At 34.3% G+C, this 20768-nt stretch overlaps 3 protein-coding genes and 2 long non-coding RNA genes across 5 annotated transcripts; 2 read left to right on the forward strand and 3 right to left on the reverse strand.

The window, feature by feature from the left end:
• Positions 1–4218: 4218 nt before the first annotated feature.
• LOC114523858 lies at positions 4219–4957 on the reverse strand. Its single transcript, XR_003687061.1, has 3 exons — positions 4937–4957; positions 4467–4575; positions 4219–4361 (listed from the first exon to the last, which is right to left on the reverse strand). It is a non-coding gene; the product is annotated as an uncharacterized LOC114523858 (long non-coding RNA).
• A 1466-nt stretch (positions 4958–6423) lies between these two features.
• Positions 6424–7364, reverse strand: LOC114523637. The gene is made up of 3 exons (XR_003687044.1): positions 7160–7364; positions 6751–6836; positions 6424–6540 (listed from the first exon to the last, which is right to left on the reverse strand). It is a non-coding gene; the product is annotated as an uncharacterized LOC114523637 (long non-coding RNA).
• Positions 7365–7749: 385 nt separating this feature from the next.
• Positions 7750–10088, forward strand: LOC114523634 (splicing factor ESS-2 homolog). Its single transcript, XM_028544618.1, has 5 exons — positions 7750–8036; positions 8139–8295; positions 8520–9182; positions 9291–9507; positions 9650–10088. The coding sequence occupies exons 1-5, from the start codon at positions 7920–7922 to the stop codon at positions 9918–9920; spliced, it is 1425 nt and encodes a 474-aa protein (XP_028400419.1). The 5' UTR covers positions 7750–7919; the 3' UTR covers positions 9921–10088.
• A 26-nt stretch (positions 10089–10114) lies between these two features.
• Positions 10115–13798, reverse strand: LOC114523635 (transmembrane protein 116-like). Its single transcript, XM_028544619.1, has 12 exons — positions 13444–13798; positions 12915–12958; positions 12693–12756; positions 12427–12567; positions 12212–12295; positions 12017–12072; positions 11843–11914; positions 11693–11735; positions 11503–11601; positions 10947–11091; positions 10736–10818; positions 10115–10528 (listed from the first exon to the last, which is right to left on the reverse strand). The coding sequence occupies exons 1-12, from the start codon at positions 13528–13530 to the stop codon at positions 10361–10363; spliced, it is 1086 nt and encodes a 361-aa protein (XP_028400420.1). The 5' UTR covers positions 13531–13798; the 3' UTR covers positions 10115–10360.
• A 54-nt stretch (positions 13799–13852) lies between these two features.
• LOC114523636 (NAD-dependent protein lipoamidase sirtuin-4, mitochondrial-like) lies at positions 13853–15878 on the forward strand. Its single transcript, XM_028544620.1, has 2 exons — positions 13853–14635; positions 14813–15878. The coding sequence occupies exons 1-2, from the start codon at positions 14151–14153 to the stop codon at positions 15264–15266; spliced, it is 939 nt and encodes a 312-aa protein (XP_028400421.1). The 5' UTR covers positions 13853–14150; the 3' UTR covers positions 15267–15878.
• Positions 15879–20768: the final 4890 nt, after the last annotated feature.

Raw genomic sequence — 20768 nt, forward strand, 5'->3', positions numbered from 1 at the left:
GTAAAAACTAGAGTAAAAGAAACTAGAGAGAAAAAAAAACTAGAGAAAGAAAACTAAGTAGAAGAGGAGAAAAGAAACTAGAGAAAAAAAACTAAGTAGAAAAAACACTAGAGAAATAGAAGTAAAAACTAGAGTAAAAGAAACTAGAGAGAAAAAAAAACTAGAGAAAGAAAACTAAGTAGAAGAGGAGAAAAGAAACTAGAGAAAAAAAACTAAGTAGAAAAAACACATAGAGAAATAGAAGTAAAAACTAGAGTAAAAGAAACTAGAGAGAAAAAAAAACTAGAGAAAGAAAACTAAGTAGAAGAAGGAGAAAAGAAACTAGAGAAAAAAAACTAAGTAGAAAAACACTAGAGAAATAGAAGTAAAAACTAGAGTAAAAGAAACTAGAGAGAAAAAAAAACTAGAGAAAGAAAACTAAGTAGAAGAGGAGAAAAGAAACTAGAGAAAAAAAACTAAGTAGAAAAAACACTAGAGAAATAGAAGTAAAAACTAGAGTAAAAGAAACTAGAGAGAAAAAAAAACTAGAGAAAGAAAACTAAGTAGAAGAGGAGAAAAGAAACTAGAGAAAAAAAACTAAGTAGAAAAAACACTAGAGAAATAGAAGTAAAAACTAGAGTAAAAGAAACTAGAGAGAAAAAAAAACTAGAGAAAGAAAACTAAGTAGAAGAGGAGAAAAGAAACTAGAGAAAAAAAACTAAGTAGAAAAACACTAGAGAAATAGAAGTAAAACTAGAGTAAAAGAAACTAGAGAGAAAAAAAAACTAGAGAAAGAAAACTAAGTAGAAGAGGAGAAAAGAAACTAGAGAAAAAAAACTAAGTAGAAAAAACACTAGAGAAATAGAAGTAAAAACTAGAGTAAAAGAAACTAGAGAGAAAAAAAAACTAGAGAAAGAAAACTAAGTAGAAGAGGAGAAAAGAAACTAGAGAAAAAAAACTAAGTAGAAAAAACACTAGAGAAATAGAAGTAAAAACTAGAGTAAAAGAAACTAGAGAGAAAAAAAACTAGAGAAAGAAAACTAAGTAGAAGAGGAGAAAAGAAACTAGAGAAAAAAACTAAGTAGAAAAAACACTAGAGAAATAGAAGTAAAAACTAGAGTAAAAAAACTAGAGAGAAAAAAAACTAGAGAAAGAAAACTAAGTAGAAGAGGAGAAAAGAAACTAGAGAAAAAAACTAAGTAGAAAAAACACTAGAGAAATAGAAGTAAAAACTAGAGTAAAAGAAACTAGAGAGAAAAAAAACTAGAGAAAGAAAACTAAGTAGAAGAGGAGAAAAGAAACTAGAGAAAAAAAACTAAGAGAAAAAAAAGTAGAAAAACACTAGAGAAATAGAAGTAAAAACTAGAGTAAAAGAAACTAGAGAGAAAAAAAACTAGAGAAAGAAAACTAAGTAGAAGAGGAGAAAAGAAACTAGAGAAAAAAAACTAAGTAGAAAAAACACTAGAGAAATAGAAGTAAAAACTAGAGTAAAAGAAACTAGAGAGAAAAAAAACTAGAGAAAGAAAACTAAGTAGAAGAGGAGAAAAGAAACTAGAGAAAAAAAACTAAGTAGAAAAAACACTAGAGAAATAGAAGTAAAAACTAGAGTAAAAGAAACTAGAGAGAAAAAAAAACTAGAGAAAGAAAACTAAGTAGAAGAGGAGAAAAGAAACTAGAGAAAAAAAACTAAGTAGAAAAACACTAGAGAAATAGAAGTAAAAACTAGAGTAAAAGAAACTAGAGAGAAAAAAAACTAGAGAAAGAAAACTAAGTAGAAGAGGAGAAAAGAAACTAGAGAAAAAAACTAAGTAGAAAAAACACTAGAGAAATAGAAGTAAAAACTAGAGTAAAAGAAACTAGAGAGAAAAAAAAACTAGAGAAAGAAACTAAGTAGAAGAGGAGAAAAGAAACTAGAGAAAAAAAACTAAGTAGAAAAACACTAGAGAAATAGAAGTAAAAAAGAGTAAAAGAAACTAGAGAGAAAAAAAACTAGAGAAAGAAAACTAAGTAGAAGAGGAGAAAAGAAACTAGAGAAAAAAAACTAAGTAGAAAAAACACTAGAGAAATAGAAGTAAAAACTAGAGTAAAAGAAACTAGAGAGAAAAAAAACTAGAGAAAGAAAACTAAGTAGAAGAGGAGAAAAGAAACTAGAGAAAAAAACTAAGTAGAAAAAACTAGAGAAATAGAAGTAAAAACTAGAGTAAAAGAACTAGAGAGAAAAAAAAACTAGAGAAAGAAAACTAAGTAGAAGAGGAGAAAAGAAACTAGAGAAAAAAACTAAGTAGAAAAACACTAGAGAATAGAAGTAAAAACTAGAGTAAAAGAAACTAGAGAGAAAAAAAAACTAGAGAAAGAAAACTAAGTAGAAGAGGAGAAAAGAAACTAGAGAAAAAAACTAAGTAGAAAAAACACTAGAGAAATAGAAGTAAAAACTAGAGTAAAAGAAACTAGAGAGAAAAAAAAACTAGAGAAAGAAAACTAAGTAGAAGAGGAGAAAAGAAACTAGAGAAAAAAAACTAAGTAGAAAACACTAGAGAAATAGAAGTAAAAACTAGAGTAAAAGAAACTAGAGAGAAAAAAAAACTAGAGAAAGAAAACTAAGTAGAAGAGGAGAAAAGAAACTAGAGAAAAAAACTAAGTAGAAAAAACACTAGAGAAATAGAAGTAAAAACTAGAGTAAAAGAAACTAGAGAGAAAAAAACTAGAGAAAGAAACTAAGTAGAAGAGGAGAAAAGAAACTAGAGAAAAAAAACTAAGTAGAAAAAACACTAGAGAAATAGAAGTAAAAACTAGAGTAAAAGAAACTAGAGAGAAAAAAAAACTAGAGAAAGAAAACTAAGTAGAAGAGGAGAAAAGAAACTAGAGAAAAAACTAAGTAGAAAAAACACTAGAGAAATAGAAGTAAAAACTAGAGTAAAAGAAACTAGAGAGAAAAAAAACTAGAGAAAGAAAACTAAGTAGAAGAGGAGAAAAGAAACTAGAGAAAAAAACTAAGTAGAAAAAACACTAGAGAAATAGAAGTAAAAATAGAGTAAAAGAAACTAGAGAGAAAAAAAAACTAGAGAAAGAAAACTAAGTAGAAGAGGAGAAAAGAAACTAGAGAAAAAAAACTAAGTAGAAAAAACACTAGAGAAATAGAAGTAAAAACTAGAGTAAAAGAAACTAGAGAGAAAAAAAACTAGAGAAAGAAAACTAAGTAGAAGAGGAGAAAAGAAACTAGAGAAAAAAAACTAAGTAGAAAAAACACTAGAGAAAGAAGTAAAAACTAGAGTAAAAGAAACTAGAGAGAAAAAAAAACTAGAGAAAGAAAACTAAGTAGAAGAGGAGAAAAGAAACTAGAGAAAAAAAACTAAGTAGAAAAAACACTAGAGAAATAGAAGTAAAAACTAGAGTAAAAGAAACTAGAGAGAGAAAAAAACTAGAGAAAGAAAACTAAGTAGAAGATAATACATAGAAGATAAATAGACATAAATAGAAGATAATACTAACAGGTTTTTTTTTCAATTTAGAAAAAATACTTAAAAATACTAAGAGGTTTAATTTAGAATCGTCAAGTCACACTGAAGAACTTGCAAAATAAAAACACTAACACCACCAGATGAAAAAGGTTTACTTCTTAAACTTTACAAAGAAAAAAGTTATCTTTATAAATTGAAGTTTTGAAAATTGTCACATAATTCATCACATTTCACACTAAAATATATGAATTAATGAATCTGGGTGCCTTTCAACTTTCTTCAACACTAAAGTAAAAAAAAGAATTTCATCAAAAAAATAATAAGAGAAAATATATTTAGAAAAAAAACTAACTAATACTAAGAAGAAATTAAAGAGAAAAGAAGTATAAGAAAAAGCCAAAGCAACTGCCAAAATCTTTTCAATTGTGAAAGCACAAGGAAAAACATGCAAAATCGAAACAAACACCACAAGACAAAAATCAAGTTTCTTCTTAAACTTTTCAATTCTTAAACTTTTCAAAAAACATTTAGAAGCAACTGCCAAAATCTTTTCAATTGTGAAAGCACACGGAAAAACATGCAAAATCGAAACAACAAACACCACAAGACAAAAATCAAGTTTCTTCTTAAACTTTTCAAAAAACATTTAGAAGCAACTGCCAAAATCTTTTCGATTGTGAAAGCACACAGAAAAACATGCAAAATCAAAACACTAACACCACCAGACAAAAAAGGTTTACTTCTTAAACTTTACAAAGAATAATTTCTCTTTATAAATCCAAGTTTTGAAAATTGTCACATAATTGATCACATTTCACACATGTTATCACACACTAAAATATATTAATTAATGAATCTAGGATAGGGCTAAAATAATTCAGGTTCTTCAGGGGTGCCTTTTAACTTTCTTCAACTTCATTCATTCTAAAGAGAAAAAGCATTTCATCAATCCTTTTAGGCAAAAAGTGGCAGCAAAGTTTGTATTTTCAACCTGACATCATTATTAAAAGATATTACTCATTATCTTACTTTAGTCATCTGTTTTATGCCAATTATATTTCAATGTTCCATTTCCAATGTTCATCTGACAGTAAAGTTCATATCGACAGCTCATGTTGCACTCTTGACCAAGGAAAATCTTGAATATAGATATATAAATAAGAAGACATGATTAATATAAAATTCCATTTTCAACTATCTTAATTATGGTTATACTTCATCCCTCAACATATAACTATGGTTGCTATATTTATTTAAAGACCACCACAGGAATTTATTACTGGTGACATATAGTGAGCATAGAAGCAATGTTAACTTAGTAATCTTAACAAAATTTGTGACTGCCTGAGGATTTTCCAAAAAAAAATCCTAGTTGCAGCAAATTCCCCCTTATACTAAATAACAAAATATATACCCGGGCAGTTGATGTGTATTACAAGGTCACTACAAGAATTTCAGCTGCAAGGCTAATATAACTTTTGAAGGAACAATCGAATTACCTTTACGCAGAAATCTTGTCATTTCCAATGTTCATCTGACAGTAAAGTTCATATCGACAGCTCATGTTGCACTCTTGACCAAGGAAAATCTTGAATATAGATATATAAATAAGAAGACATGATTAATATAAAATTCCATTTTCAACTATCTTAATTATGGTTATACTTCATCCCTCAACATATAACTATGGTTGCTATATTTATTTAAAGACCACCACAGGAATTTATTACTGGTGACATATAGTGAGCATAGAAGCAATGTTAACTTAGTAATCTTAACAAAATTTGTGACTGCCTGACGATTTTCCAAAAAAAGATCCTAGTTGCAGCAAATTCCCCCTTATACTAAATAACAAAATATATACCCGGGCAGTTGATATGTATTACAAGGTCACTACAAGAATTTCAGCTGCAAGGCTGATGTAACTTTTGAAGGAACAATCGAATTACCTTTGAGCAGAAATCTTGTCACTTCCAATGTTCATCTGACAGTAAAGTTCATATCTACAGCTCATGTTGCACTCTTGACCAAGGAAAATCTTGAATATAAGAAGACATTATTTAATATAAAATTGCATTTTCAACTATCTTAATTTTTGTTTAGTTTTAGCAAAAGGCACAAAAGACACAAGACACAACAGTAAAGTAAAATACTTAACTTTGACCAGACAGCACAACAATCTTGCTCAGAAAGGTCCGCGAACGGTCCACGTGTATGGGATCGCCATTTTGAATTCGGCGGCCGGGCGAGTCTTGAACTGATTTCTATTTTCTATTTCAACTGTTCTCTTGACGTTCGTCTTGATAACTGGCGGTTGAGATAAACGTTAATGACAAAATGTTCAGTTCTGCTTCAGTAGTCTATGGGTGTGGAAATTGCTCATGAAATAAATTTTCAGTAAAAAATTATCATCATTGCAGCCAGAATTAAGCTCGAAACTTTAGATAACCTTGTACGCAGAATATTTCATATTGTATATGGCTTTTTGTTATTTCTGGCCAGCAATTAGCAGAAGGCACACAAACATCAAAGTAAAATACTTAACTTTGACCAGACAGCACAACAATCTTGCTCAGAAAAGTCCGCGAACGGTCCACGTGGATGGGATCGCCATTTTGAATTCGGCGGCCGGGCGAGTCTTGAACTGATTTCTATTTTCTATTTCAACTGTTCTCTTGACGTTCGTCTTGATAACTGGCTGTTGAGATAAACGTTAATAACAAAATGTTCAGTTCTGCTACAGTCTATGGGTGCGGAAGTTGCTCATGACATAAATTTTCAGTACTAAAAAAATTATCATTGCAAGCAGAATTAAACTCGAAACTTTGTACGCAGAATATTTCATAACCTTGTACGCAGAATATTTCATATTGTATATGGCTTTTTGTTATTTCTGGCCAACAATTAGCAGAAGGCACACAAACATCAAAGTAAAATACTTAACTTTAACCAGACAGCACAACAATCTTGCTCAGAAAGGTCCGCGAACGGTCCACGTGCATGGTTTTCTTTGGCATCGCCATTTTGAATTTGGCCGGGCGAGTCTTCTATTTCATCTTTTTTCTCTTCACGTTCATCTTGACAACTAGCTGTTCAGATAAACCTATATACAACGAAAAAAAAGGGTTCGGCTCAGCTACACTGTACTCCTTAAGGAAGGCCTACGGCCTTCCCGTAGATTAGTGTAAAGGCCTACAAGTGGGAACTAGTCAACTAGCAGCGTGCGGGGGACCAAAACGCTCTAGGCAAACGGTCCCCCTACTGGGGTCGGACAAAGCAACCGCAGATTACGCATATAATCGCCGGAACCCACCTTTTAGTCAACGGCGAACTCCTTCTTCCTCGAACAACCTTCAATCTTGCTGAGCTTCGATCTTGCTGTCCACCTTCGATCGCCACCTAATTAAAGAAATTTTTTTTTAACGTTGAGATTACTTTTATAGGCGATAATTACCATGTGATCATAGCAGATCACGTGGTATGATAATGTACGACAACATGCCGATCAACTCCGAACATCATCGTGAGCGATGTTACTAAAAACGAATCGCTAAAAGCCTAGAAAAAAGTTGTCTTTTGAATTGTCGCTGTGTGCCGAATTCTTTGTATTTCTGATGTCAAACAATCCTATACTTTTTGGTATCATAAATATAAGCTCCTTTGTTTTAGAGACATACAACAGTTTTTTTAATATTTTAGCCAAAACATATAGCAGCAATTACCGATTCACTAAGTTCATTCTCATCTTGATTCACAAATTTTTAAAGGACTTGAATCGATTCCATGCGGTCTACAATAGCTGGGCGAACGTCTTACACCTAAAGTCAGTCAAAGATTGTTGTATCTCAATTCTTTAGCTTCAGTGATAAACAACATGAAGAAAAACATCACTTAATCACAGAAAACAACACAGATCAGTATACCATGAGAAACATTACAAGGCCTTTATGATCTCTTATAATAGTTACCTTGGCAAACATTTTGCAAGAAAACTCTCACAAAGTCCAGTTAAATGATAACACTAAATGACATGCCTCCGAATAGCTTTTGTTCTGCTCCGAGAAGGTCATCGTTGGCAGTTTCTTAGCATTTTGGTCAATTTTGATGACATTGTCAACTGTTCAGAAACTGTCTTAAAATGCTAAAAATGGCTTCCCAAGACTAATATCTTTCAGTTTAGAGCACATTTGGTTGGTTTTTGGAACAATGAAAAAGTGGTCAAAATTGGCCAAAATGGTAAGACTTACCCTTAGTGACTTAGTTTCAACTTCCGATCAGAAGGTATATAGCTCAGTGGCGCTAACCAATATTCTATGATGAGGCCGGGCCGAATCTGAGGCTAACTTCACATTGTTACTTGTTTGTGTTGTGAAATTGTAAAAAAATGTTTAAAAATGTACTGAGAAAAACGGCGATCCAACGTTTTTACAACGTTATCTTGCGGTTTTTTCGTTATTAAAATCTGCATGTTGAATACATACCATGGCTTTGTTGAAATCTGACAGCAGCAAGGAATTACAAATCGTTGACGAGTCTGGCCCAAAAACTACGAAGGAACATAAAAATGATAAAATACTCGATGAAGACTTGTATATAAAGGTTTACCATATTTTCTAACACAATTCTGCCTGTCTTTTTTTTAAACCCCTCCGAAAATCAATTGTTTCGTGTTTATATTTTGCTCTCATACGTTTTGTTTAGTCGATCGAGAATATTATCGAGAGGGATTTCTTTCCCAAAGTCACGAAACTAAAAGCTCAAAATCGGTACCTTGATGCGGTGAAAAGGGACGATGTCGAAACACTACGAGCGTTGTCCTCACAATATAACATCCTTCTCACTCCAGCTGGTGCCCCTCGTAAGTAGAGCGACACCTCTGTTCAATGCCAGACGATTGTCCTTGCCATAATTTAATCGGCACCAACTTTGTCAGCACCAACATCACATGAACCTAGCTACACTGTATCTGATGGTGCCTTCATATGTATATGTTCTATGCACTTGGCCACTTCTTGGGTAACAACAATTGAATGGTTAATTACAATAAATATTATTATACAATATCATTTCTCCCACAAATAGCGCCGACACCAGCAAGCTTTGAAAGACCACCAACCGGAAAACATTGGGAACCGACCGATGAACATCCTGGTAGTACGCCAGGTTCAACCTGGGACATGAATGAAGGAAAACAATTTGAACAACATGACAAAGACCAAACATCCAAAAACATTTCCCTTGATAAATTTCTCGCCAAGCACACAAGCGAGGATAATGCATCGTTTGAGAAGATTATGGAAAATACGCTGCAAAAGAACAAAGAGAAGCACGCCTGGCTTTATGAGAAGGAAAAAGAACATGCTCTGCTAGCACAACAGAGGCTTGCTCTCCCTGAGGGAAAGGAAGGCGACCAACTAAAGCTGGCTGAAAGGCCAGCAAATCTTGAAAATTGGGAGTACACTAATAAAAATGCTCTAATGTACATTCCTGAGTGTTCAACCTTGACTGCTGAGGAGTCCATAGCCAGGGAGAAATTGCAAGAACGAGAGATTAGACACAGTAACACAAGATTGACTGAGGATATTTTTAAGGAAAAGGCAACCGACGACTCGATGAGTAAAGCTGCGGAAAGTCAAGCTATGGGACAAAAAGGGAAAATTGGAGTGGATGGTAAAGAAATTGGTGGAAGTGAAACACCAAATGTGAAAGGTTTTCGATTTGTGGCTACCCCATCTCCTGCCCCAGGTAAGAAACCATGGAACCTTTCAGAAGTTTCCAACAGAGGCCAAGTAATGCACCAAAATTATCCCATGTCAGCCACTTTTGTGTTTATCTTAGAATTTCCTTTCCTAGGTGTAGATGCATCTCCATTGATGACGTGGGGAACCATCGAAGGAACTCCATTCCGATTGGATGCGGGCGATGTTGCCGTAGATTCAACCCCAGGTCCCACGTTTAAGATCCCTGCACCGAAACAGCGAGAGGTGCTGGCATTGAAGTTGGCAGATAAAGCAAGTAAAAGGCATCGCGAGGAGAGACGACAGGCACTTGCAGCATCAGCCTTTGGGAAGTATGTGCAATAAAATGAAATACCAGTAGTTGATCATTGTTTTTGAAATAGTACTCTTTTGAAATGAATCAAACTATATTTTCATCACATTGGCAATTATACCTTTGAAGATTTTGCTAAACAACTTGCATTTCACTTTTAGATCACCACGAAATAAAAATACTTCGGAAAGACTAAGCAATATGTCCCCAGCTGCCCAAAGGTTGGCCTCTGAGAGACTAGGTATTAGACTCGGAACCGACAAAGCATTGAGGTCAAGTTACTCACCTTCACCTCGACGTATCTCACAGGCAACACCAGACAGATCGCAAACACCATCATCGCGAAGGACACCATATATCACACCTGAGGCAAACAATACACCAAGAACACCATCGCTGACAGATAATTTACTAAATCTACCAAAACATTGATTGATGTATTATACAACATAAGTCTTATAACTCCAGGCACCACTCCAATCATTAGGCAAAAACTAATACATTTATTGTATTTTCCTGCGGTTTCATGTGTCCTAAAGCAAACTGAAGCAGTATTGAGTAAAGTAGAAATTTGCATTCCATCCTCATAACAAAATTTTGCTTTTGAAAAGTTTTCATGTATTATAAATCTTTCAACAAGTGAAATTTTGTTATGTGAATGGACTGCAAAGTTCTACTTTACTCAATATATTAGTTCTACTTTATAATTATATATAAACTAAAATTATACTCTTTCAAAGTGAAAATTATGGAACCCAATTTGAAAGGCTACCACATCAAAACTAACAAATTATCAATAAGTCCCAATCTGAATGGTCATATTGAATGTCAATATTATTTGTATACAATTAAATTCCCATGTGAATAAATGGTCACTCATCTCTTTCTGCAATCGCTCCATAAAAACTGGCTGTGAAACCGTCTGGTGAGACCAAAGGTCTTCTGTAGGATCCTCCGTTTTGAGAGAGTCTACGAAAAGAATTTCGCGTCCAGCCATAGACCAAGGAGTTGAAAAAACCTTGCATTGGAGTGAAAATACCCTGGAGAAGGAAAGAGCAATAGTGAATCAAAAGTGCCAGAAGGGGGTTTCACGCAAAGCATATTCCAATGTAGTTGAAATTTCATCTGATAAGTTATTGGACAGAATGAATGTGCAATGACACCGAGGACCATGAACATGTTTTTACCCCTAAACTTCTAGTAATGTATAGTGCTTTAGACTCCAGCATGGCTAGCACCAAACTTACTTCAAGTAAGAAGACAAAAAACCATTTCTTGAAATTGTAATTTTGGTCCTCTGTTGCCAAATCAATAAACGCCACAACGAATGCTGGAAGAGAAATGGCTGTTAGCAAGCAACTGATGAAGATGAATTTGAGGAAGTTTACCAGATCAGGCCAGCTAGGTCTCTTCTGGCATATGCTATTTCATAATCTATGCTCAAGCTAGTGATTTTACCTGGGAACCAGCAGATAAAGAACACAACAATATACAGCATCACACGCTTTTTGTTACTCTCAATCAATTCTCGTTGCTGGATGGACAAAAGGCCTGAACGCTTTATTACGCTAGTGAAAGTCTTCATTGCCAGAAAATACAGCACCTAAGAATAGTTAAAAGTTATGCAACCAACTGCTAAACTACAACATAATTTTGAATTGGAAAGCTATAAAACAAATTCAGTTGCATGGGCATTCACATCCTTAGCTTTATGTGGACATAGATTAACCTATCAGCTTGCAATGTACCCAAATGTGCCCAGTACCACCTTAATAGTACTTTACTCTGTCAAATTTCAGATAATTTCACTCATCAGTGGACTAGATTACTGACAGTTAACAAACCATATTTCTCTTGTTAACACATTAGCTTGCAATGTACACAAATATGGGTTACATTTTAGTACTTTACCCTGTTTAATGCCAGATGATTTTATTCATCAGTAGAAGAGTACTGCTGCAGTTAATTATACAATGATGATATATATGATATGTGGTTCAAGTAAACATCTTACCAACAACAACACAATAGATATACCAAGGGTAATAACCAACACAAGGGAACCATAATTTCTCCACGCATAATTATTGGTATTTGTCACCTCAACACCTTCCTAAAAAGTCAATGGAACCAAGATTACAAAGAGTATACATACCAGTACATTATGACAGCTGAGATTTCTGCTATCATATGGTATTACTTACCTCATACATCCGGGCTTTTGGTCTGTCAAACAGAAGAAGACATCTAGAAAAGTTTTAAATCAAATGATATTTATATTTGTTGACTGTATAATATATTTAAAGGCACATGCCCTTTCAAACTGTTTTTATTTCATCTCTGATCAAACGTACCTTGAACAATCCAGAAAATCATGATGCGAATAATATATCACCATTGGTAACATCAACAAAACAGGCCCAACCCTGCAGAATACAAGAGATAATTTGACAGCGAGTAGGTGAAAACATCCTCTAAAATCATATGTCAAACTCCATAAATTTTAGCACCCTAATTTCCAAACTTACCATGACAATATATACAGACCAAAGAACAGCTTTCGATAAAAAAACCCATGAGAACCCTGGAATGGATGATACCCGTTTGGTTAACTTATAAAATTATAGCGCTCTGGGAAAACTTTCAACTCCAATCAGATTACAGGCCAGGTACATTAATCAGCTTAATTTATAGCCATTAAGTTAGAACACTATACTGCTTACAGTGTCTCTTGTTCTCTGTTTAATACGAACAAAAACATGAGTTGCATAATTCACTGTCAAGAAGAAAGATGCGACATGGAAAATCTAGGAAAATATTAAAAGAAATGGTGTATATCCAAACTAATTCATTAGATGAACTACCAATATATGATACAACAAGCATCTGACATCACAATGTTGAGACACTTGACATTACATAAAAGCATACAACAAACCTCCGTGACAATTTCAAGATAGAAGCAACCATTTGCAGCTTCCACTGAGTCATTTCGCTTCACCCACCATAACAAGGTAGTGATGAACCATCCACAAGCAAGAAAAAAATCAGCGACAGATAGATGAAACAATGGATGAATCTAAAAAAGATATATTAAATAATTTCTATTGGATGTGATAACTTATTGTAGGGGCACATTATTTGAGATATTTATAAATACCATTGCAAAATAGGAATTAAACCAAACAACTAAAATTAACTTACTTCATAATTGCAAACAATTCTTTTCTTGCAAGCAAAGATAATAATAGACAACGCCCCTATGATACTAAATGTGTAGAAAGAATAGAAATTGCATGCATTAATATATATTACAACAAAGTGATGATGGCTGTTGAAGCATATAGTAGTGTTTGGGATCAATTTTTTTTATTAATACTACTTAGAAAACTAGCTTGGAAAACACAAAAATAATTAAATATATACCTTAGGAATGATGATACCATATATATCACAGCCAGGACTTTCAGCTGGATTAAAAGGTAAAATGTCATTAAAACTAGCATTGTACATAACTATATATGAGTATATGCCTACAATACTGCATGTGAGCTATGTAATGTTGAACGGTTGAACTTGAACCTTGGCAAATAAATCCTTTTTATTCCAATCATATTAAACTGTTTATATACTGGATGTAAAATTGTCTGGTATAGGTACTAGGGTATTACTGTGTTTGAACAAATATCTTGCTGTGACCATTGACAGCTGTGTAATTGAGTTACCAATATAATAATTAGAAGCTGAAAACAATCTGTGGCGCAAATATACCAGCTTGTTACAAGACTGGACCTGATTTGCAAATCACCATACACTTTTAGAACAGACTTGCTTTCATACACTGGCTTGCATTTTGCAAGGGGGATTTGCGAAAGAATACAACATCGTCAGTGACACTGCGACTATGCAAAAACAATAAATCAAACTGGTGTGTCAAAAAACAAAATACAATTACCATATCGGGAGAAGAATTGCTGGGTTTAACACACAACGCAGGGTTCACATCCACGGGTGATGACCCACTTGAATTTTGAAATGCCATAAGTAAGTTGTCACCGCGAGAGAAGCTACTCTTCTTGTTTTCAATTCAAGCGATCCTCATCAAAACGTTTCCTTGACAGCTTCCGAAAGAAGAACACCAGCAAGCACACTTTTATACACTTTCAAGCATTTTCGTTTCGTTTTCACGGGCGAGTACACTGATTTTATAAAAAAATCAATATGCTGCAAGTTCAACTTGAATGTGTGCAAACAAAATTTACATAAAATACAAAGACTGTTTAGATATCACACATTGGGATGCTTTGTATTATAGAGTCATTAAAGTTGTTCAAAGTCCACGTCACTTCAGGTTGCAAACCTCGAAACATTAAATGAAACACTTTAAACAGCTTTTCTTGAAATACGTCTTCCAAAAATTACCGTAATTTTGCAGGTATCAAATTCCTAGAACAATATCATGTAATATTTTGATATGCCATGGCACGTGATATGATAGTATCTGTGTATATGCATATGAATGTTTGGTATTGGCGTCGTACGGTATATAATATGGCGGTCCAAAACAATGGAGGCTTAATAATGTCATTTTCCAAAAGAATCAATTAGATTGTAGCCATTAAATCGAGAATCAACTACAGGAATTCTTGCCCGTTTTTAAAAATGCTATCTATCTGTGGATTTTCTCGTATTTTAAATAGCTTGCTAAAATCAAGGGGTTGCAGTACAGCAATCAATCAATTTGTACCTAAAGTTGACAAACGTCTGGACAACGATGTTTTGATGCAGTTAAGAGATTTTGTGGAAAGGAGTCGACGTTTGTTTGTGTTGACTGGTGCTGGAATATCAACTGAATCTGGCATAAGGGACTATAGGTCTGAAGGTGTTGGCTTATATGCTGTCAGTAAAAACAGGCCAATAGAACACCAGGAATTTGTTACAAGTGCTAGCAGAAGGCAGAGATACTGGGCTCGAAACTATGTCGGCTGGCCAACATTTTCAACACATCAACCGAACCAGGGTCATCGTGTTCTGGCAGAACTTGAAAGGGTAGGAAAGTTACATTGGCTTGTGACACAAAATGTTGATTGGTTGCACTTAAAAGCTGGGTCAAAACGGTTGACAGAGTTGCATGGTGCAACAAACAGGTATATATTCAGCTCTTTTAACGTTGCTGATTGATTTCGATAACCAAACATCTGGATTTTTTAAGAAGCACACAGACTAAAGTGAGGCAGTTGCATGATGTATGATTAGGATTGCCTTGGAAATGCAAAGGATAAAGTACATGATTTGTGATGTAATTTTGCAATTCATATTTCTAGAGTTATCTGTTTGATGTGTGGAAGCAAAAGCCGAAGGGAAGACCTTCAAGTTGAAATGAAAAAACTAAATCCTAATTTCCATGTTTCGCCTGACATTGTCGGACCGGATGGTGATGTCTTCCTTAGTGATGACCTTGTTCAAAATTTCAAAGTCCCTGACTGTCAGAATTGTGGTGGGTTACTCAAGCCAGACGTGGTGTTCTTTGGTGGTAGCGTCCCACATGACAAAGTCTCATTTGTGCGTGAAAGACTTAAGGAGTCTGATGCTGTCTTAACACTAGGGTCTAGTCTTCAAGTATACTCGGCATACAGGTTTATAGTTGCAGCGCATGAGCAAAAAATCCCATTAGCCATTGTCAATATTGGTCCGACCAGAGCTGATGGATTAGCAAATCTAAGAGTTCATTGTAGAATAGGAGAAATTGCTAGCATCTTAAATGAATTTGTTGTGTAAAGAACTTGTAACATACCTATGTTTATAACTAACTATTAATATTAACTGAGTCAAATTTATGTGGTTTTAAATGCATTTGATTTTTGCCAAAAAAACCAGCATTTTTTAGTTGATTTTGACTACTGGAGTAAAGTAAGTATCAAGACTCTTGCACACAAGACAGGCCCAAATGTTCGATTACTTTTCCTTTTGAATTCCCACACAACAGTGACCCGCATAATGTAGTATACACTGACTGAATTTTGAAATCTTGGCTCATTAGAGAAGAGTTTAAATTTCGCACGAACTGATAAAAGGTAGGACGCGATTCGACTTTTTTGCGGTGAATTGTTTCGCAAATATTTTCCGACCATGTCTCTCGACTTCATTCATGTTTCCTTCTGTAGTAACAATTGATCAATAAGAGGTAATCTTTTGAAAATATTTGTGATTGCCTTCAGTCATTGTCTTCCTGGGCTTGGCGTATTCTTCCTGACATATCATTAATCTATGCAGCATATCATCAAACTATTAAAAATCTTCACCTGCTGTTCATTTCAAATGTTTAATGTTCCATGTTTCATTATTCCTTCGGATAAATCGAAATTCCATTATTATAGTATTCATTAGAATGTGTTTTCTGTACTGCGGTTTCTTCTTTATTAACCAATAGAGTAGAAACCTCCAAGGAACTATTTCTCTCATTAAACATGCCTTAATTTTATACAGGTTGTAAGTTGCAACCACGCAATTTTGTATCAAAATTAAACTAAACTAAATTTATTTATACTGGATAGCTCTATCAGTTCTAAACTGTTCTTCCTAGAGGTCCAGTAAGGATCATCTCTTATTGATCCAGTGTTACTACAGGAGGAAACCTAAACTCAGTGGAAGTGAAGTCTATTTGGAGCACTCGATCAGATGGGAATAATCACGCCATATAGACACATTGTACAGTCAGTTACCAAGTGCTGAGATTTGATAAATTTTGAAATTTACCTCTATCGAGAAAAAAGAAAGAGGTTTAGTTTAGGTTTCCTCCTGTAGTAACACTGGATCAATAAGAGATGATCCTTACTGGACCTCTAGGAAGAACAGTTTAGAACTGATAGAGCTATCCAGTATAAATAAAGTTAGTTTAGTTTAGGTTTTTTCCTGTAGTAACACTGGATCAACAAGAGATGATCTTTACTGGACCTCTAGGAAGAACAGTTTAGAACTGATAAAGCGATCTAATGTAAAGTTAGTTTAGTTTAGGTTCCTATTAGGAGTTCCTAGGAGTTACTATTGTTGTGTATTTTAGGTTCCTCCTGGTAAAGATATGATTCTTATAGTGGCCATTTATAATAGTTTGTTTAGATCTAGGGTTTAATTAAAAAAACTGAGACAGTGTGACAGAGCTGGTGACCGCGATGAAAATTAGTAGATGGCAATGTATAAAGCAATTGATGTAATTACAGGTGACAATAATGAAGTGTCCCGACTTAAAATGAAAATGCCCCGGGGTAATTTGTGTGAATAAAATGCAGGAAACGTTAAGCTAGATGTGGCAAGATCCAGGCATTTATTCCTTAAACAGAATTTTGATTCATTTCAAAATTCGCTCACCACAATGATTTGTATGAGCTAGCCGCGCGCATAAATGCAGACAGACATCTTGACGAAAGGTCATCTATGCAAGGCACTGACTGCCACTGTTCAAGAAATCATTAATTTCCGTTTACAAAAAGTTTACCTGCGTTAACCGGCAATTTTTCCTCCAACCCGAGTCGACGTTTTGACAGTTTGTTTGCTCAAAATATATTAGGACATTAGACTTCAGCCCGTGAAACAATGGCGCCTTAATTTTTTATGAAATGCAAAATTGCATGCACATGTTCGTGAGACGATGCAGCATGATGGAAATGCTATATTATAAAATAGAAATGAATGAAACAAATTAAACGGTGTGCATATATTAATACCTCCTTAGGGCTATTGTGTATACGTAAAAATTCAAAGGATTCGGCAGCTTGTTGGAAAAGTTGGCGTCTGTTTTTGTGTATAAATATTTGCATGTTTAACTGACAATGTGGCATCGATGCGAAAAACAATTTGTAAACGCCTGACATTTACTGTGTTTGGTTAACCGATTTCCAAAACCTATAAAACGGCATCGACTTGTTCATCTTACAATTAAAAGAGAACATCTCGTACTCAAAGACATCATTTCATAGGGTTTTTTTTGTCTCGAAAAAAAAAGAAACATGAAGACGTATATCTTTGCTTTTTTCGTTCTTGCGGTAGGCTTACTTGTGTTTTCACAAGAGTCCGAAGCGTATTCTGCTGGTACTGGGAGATTTGGCGACGAATATAAAGTAAGCGTACTAGTCTGAACTGATTTTATAACATTAGCGAAACTTCAGTGTGGATTATATAGGCGTTCTTGGGCGTGCGTCGACCATTCATTGCAAAATCTTTCATTTTGAAAGGGCGTGATTTGGCCGAAGAATTGTAATTGTTAATTTGAACGCGAGAGAGAAAGCCTCCTAAAAGGGTCGTGAATGCGTTGCTATTTTTATCTTTTAAATAATTCGCTGTATGTTATCAATATAAGGACTATGATATCAACTATACCCAGTGCAAAAGAAATTAGGTTTTTCTGCAAAGACACTCGAACAAAAAGAGATGATCTTTTCTGGACCTGAAGAAGGAACAGTTTAGAACTGATATAGAGCTATTCAGTATAAGTAAAGATAGTTTAGGTTTCTTCCTGTAGTAACACTGGATCAATAAGAGATGATTCTTACTAGACCTCTAGGAAGAACAATTTAGAACTGATAGAGCTATCCAGAAAAAATAAAGTTAGTCTAGTTTAGGTTTCCTCCTGTAGTAACACTGGATCAAAAGAGATGAGCGTTACTGGACCTCTAGGAAAAAAAGTTTAGAACTGATAGAGCTATCCAGTATAAATAAAGTTAGTTTAGTTTAGGTTTCCTCCTGTTAGGTTTCCTTGCTATTATCTACTTCAACTTGAATATTGCATATTTGTTATTTGGTATAGTACTGCATATACCCAGAGCTTTTTCGCTGCGCTCTACAACTCTACGCAAACCAGAAAAATCATTGAAACATGGCTAAGCCTATCATGACAACCACTCATTCATATTATTGTCTATTTCTTAGTCAAAGAGAACCTCGAACAGGCAAGAAAATCCACGTCTGAAAAATGTTCTTTATCCACGAGAAGCTGGGGCATTAAGATGGGAAGAGAATTATGAAGACGCACTGGTGTAACATTATTATGATTGGGACTGCGATATGGATGACAAATAATCAAGATAATAGTAATAATAGATCAAGATAATCAAGATAATCAACGAAACTATGGCTTCAAAACATTTTCATGTCCAGATTCGATCATGATGAGTTCGATAGAGTCTGGACACAAGTTTAAACATATACATAATCTTACAAGTTTAGGATTGTTAAAATTTTTAGTTGATATAAATGAATATTAAAAATATATTGTTTTGGGGAAAGTTGAACTGATAATTCATATAATTTAAATCAAATAACGGGCAGGCGGGCAGGCATTCTTTCTGTATGGGTTGCGTTTGACAAATTCGAATTTGATGTCAAACTAAATGATTATATTCTATCCATCAGTAACATTCAAATTATAAATCAGATGTGAATGCTATCAACCATTTTTCTGGTCCCCAGGCTTTGCGATACTACGCCGCTGCGTGGCCGTCGCGCGTGTATGGATCTCTCTGATCTAATAACGTGACCTGCAGACTTGATATGCGTGGATTGTGCCACCTGGCCGGCTTTATTAAAACATCACAGCGATGATTACAAGCAGCGCTTAAATTCGTTTTGTCTAGAAAAATCATTTATCACTTCCCAACGCTTCATTAAATCGCAGTCAAAACATATTTATTGCTCAAACTCTTTGCCAAAACATCTAATCTATGTTTGTGTAACACAAAAAGTCATAATTCCGTTGAAAATACTTTATCATTGGCACAAACAGATTACTTCAGCGAAGGAATACGCCTTTTACTTTAACTTGTGTCGCATGTAAAGCTACCTAATTCATATAAAATATTTAACTTATCTACTACTTTCAGATAATCCCAAATTTTATATCCTCAAAATCTTGTCAGGAGCTTTTGTTAGGAAATCTTGTGGAACAAGTTATTATACGCAGGTAATGAGCAAATAGATGCATGCATGTTACTTGATATTTTGTTTTGTCTCAATGAAAATGTCTGCGTTAAAAGCTTTGTTAAGTTTTATATTTTGCACCTGTTAGCAAGAAACTCACAAACTCACTAAAAACATTTGTCTGAACTACCTGAGAAAGATATCTCAAACGTGATGGACCAATAATAATAATATTTAAAATTTATATAGCGCAAAATACATATGTATATGATCTAATGCGCTTGTAGGTAGTATTCTACAATAAGCTGTCATGGTTTGTGTCTGAACTACCTGAGAAAGATCTCTCAAACGTGGTTGTCCAGTGTATAAGTAGTATTCTACAATAAGCCGTCGTGGTTTGTGTCTGAACTACCTGAAAAAGATATCTCAAACGTGATGGTTTAATATAGGTAGTATTCTACAATATAAGTTGTCGTGGTTTGTGTCTGAACTACCTGAAAAGGATATCTTAAAATTTTCAGTTCAAAAAAACACCTCCTTTTCTATAAATTCACGCGTAGGTGAAACACAGTGTCTACATTGAAAGCTCACTTGATTTCACCAACCCCTCACCCTCATTCAGGACAATAGACGCAAATTTCTAATGATTGCAAAGCAACACTTCATTAAAGTGCATCAATAAATACAATATATTAAAGACATCAAATTGATAAAACATATCAAGTCAAAAGAGACGGTTACGCACGCCTATGACAGTTAAGTTAAAACTTGGCATAAACAAGCGAAAATATCGTATGCTATACATGCATGAACAATATTTTTTCACGATAACTTCGAAGAAAATCATTTCGGATGATTTAATAAAACTTATAGATCCAATCTTTGAACAGGTAGATATTGAAACCAGACGCTGACGATTCTAATCAAAAGTCTTTCTGCAAAAGTTATTTTAGGCAAAATACACACTGATCTTCATTTGAGGATTTGTATATTTATATTGACAAAATGAAATGACTTTTCCAATATTACCTGAGATACATAACACAACAAAGCCTAATTTGTATTTACTAACATAGCTTTTCATAAAATGACCTCTCCCACGTATCATATTCTATATTATCTAGATTCAAAATCATCCTCAGAAAGATACTAAGCATGCAATATATGTTATTATAAGGTTAGGTTATCAGCGATTTCGTATTGTCTCACAAACTTATCGTATACAATTTAGAACCGTTTTACCATCCAAGGCATTGATCAACAGATTGTTTCACCGCTTCTAATTAATTCAGATAAATTTACAATCTGCATGGCCGGCGGCGTTCACCTAATAAAGGGGCGATGGGGCACCTTGTGTGAAACAGAACCCCA

This window comes from Dendronephthya gigantea, unplaced genomic scaffold, assembly GCF_004324835.1.
Source record: "Dendronephthya gigantea isolate DGI-Jeju-01 unplaced genomic scaffold, DenGig_1.0 000028F, whole genome shotgun sequence".
In the NCBI taxonomy this organism is placed as follows: Eukaryota; Metazoa; Cnidaria; class Anthozoa; order Malacalcyonacea; family Nephtheidae; genus Dendronephthya; species Dendronephthya gigantea.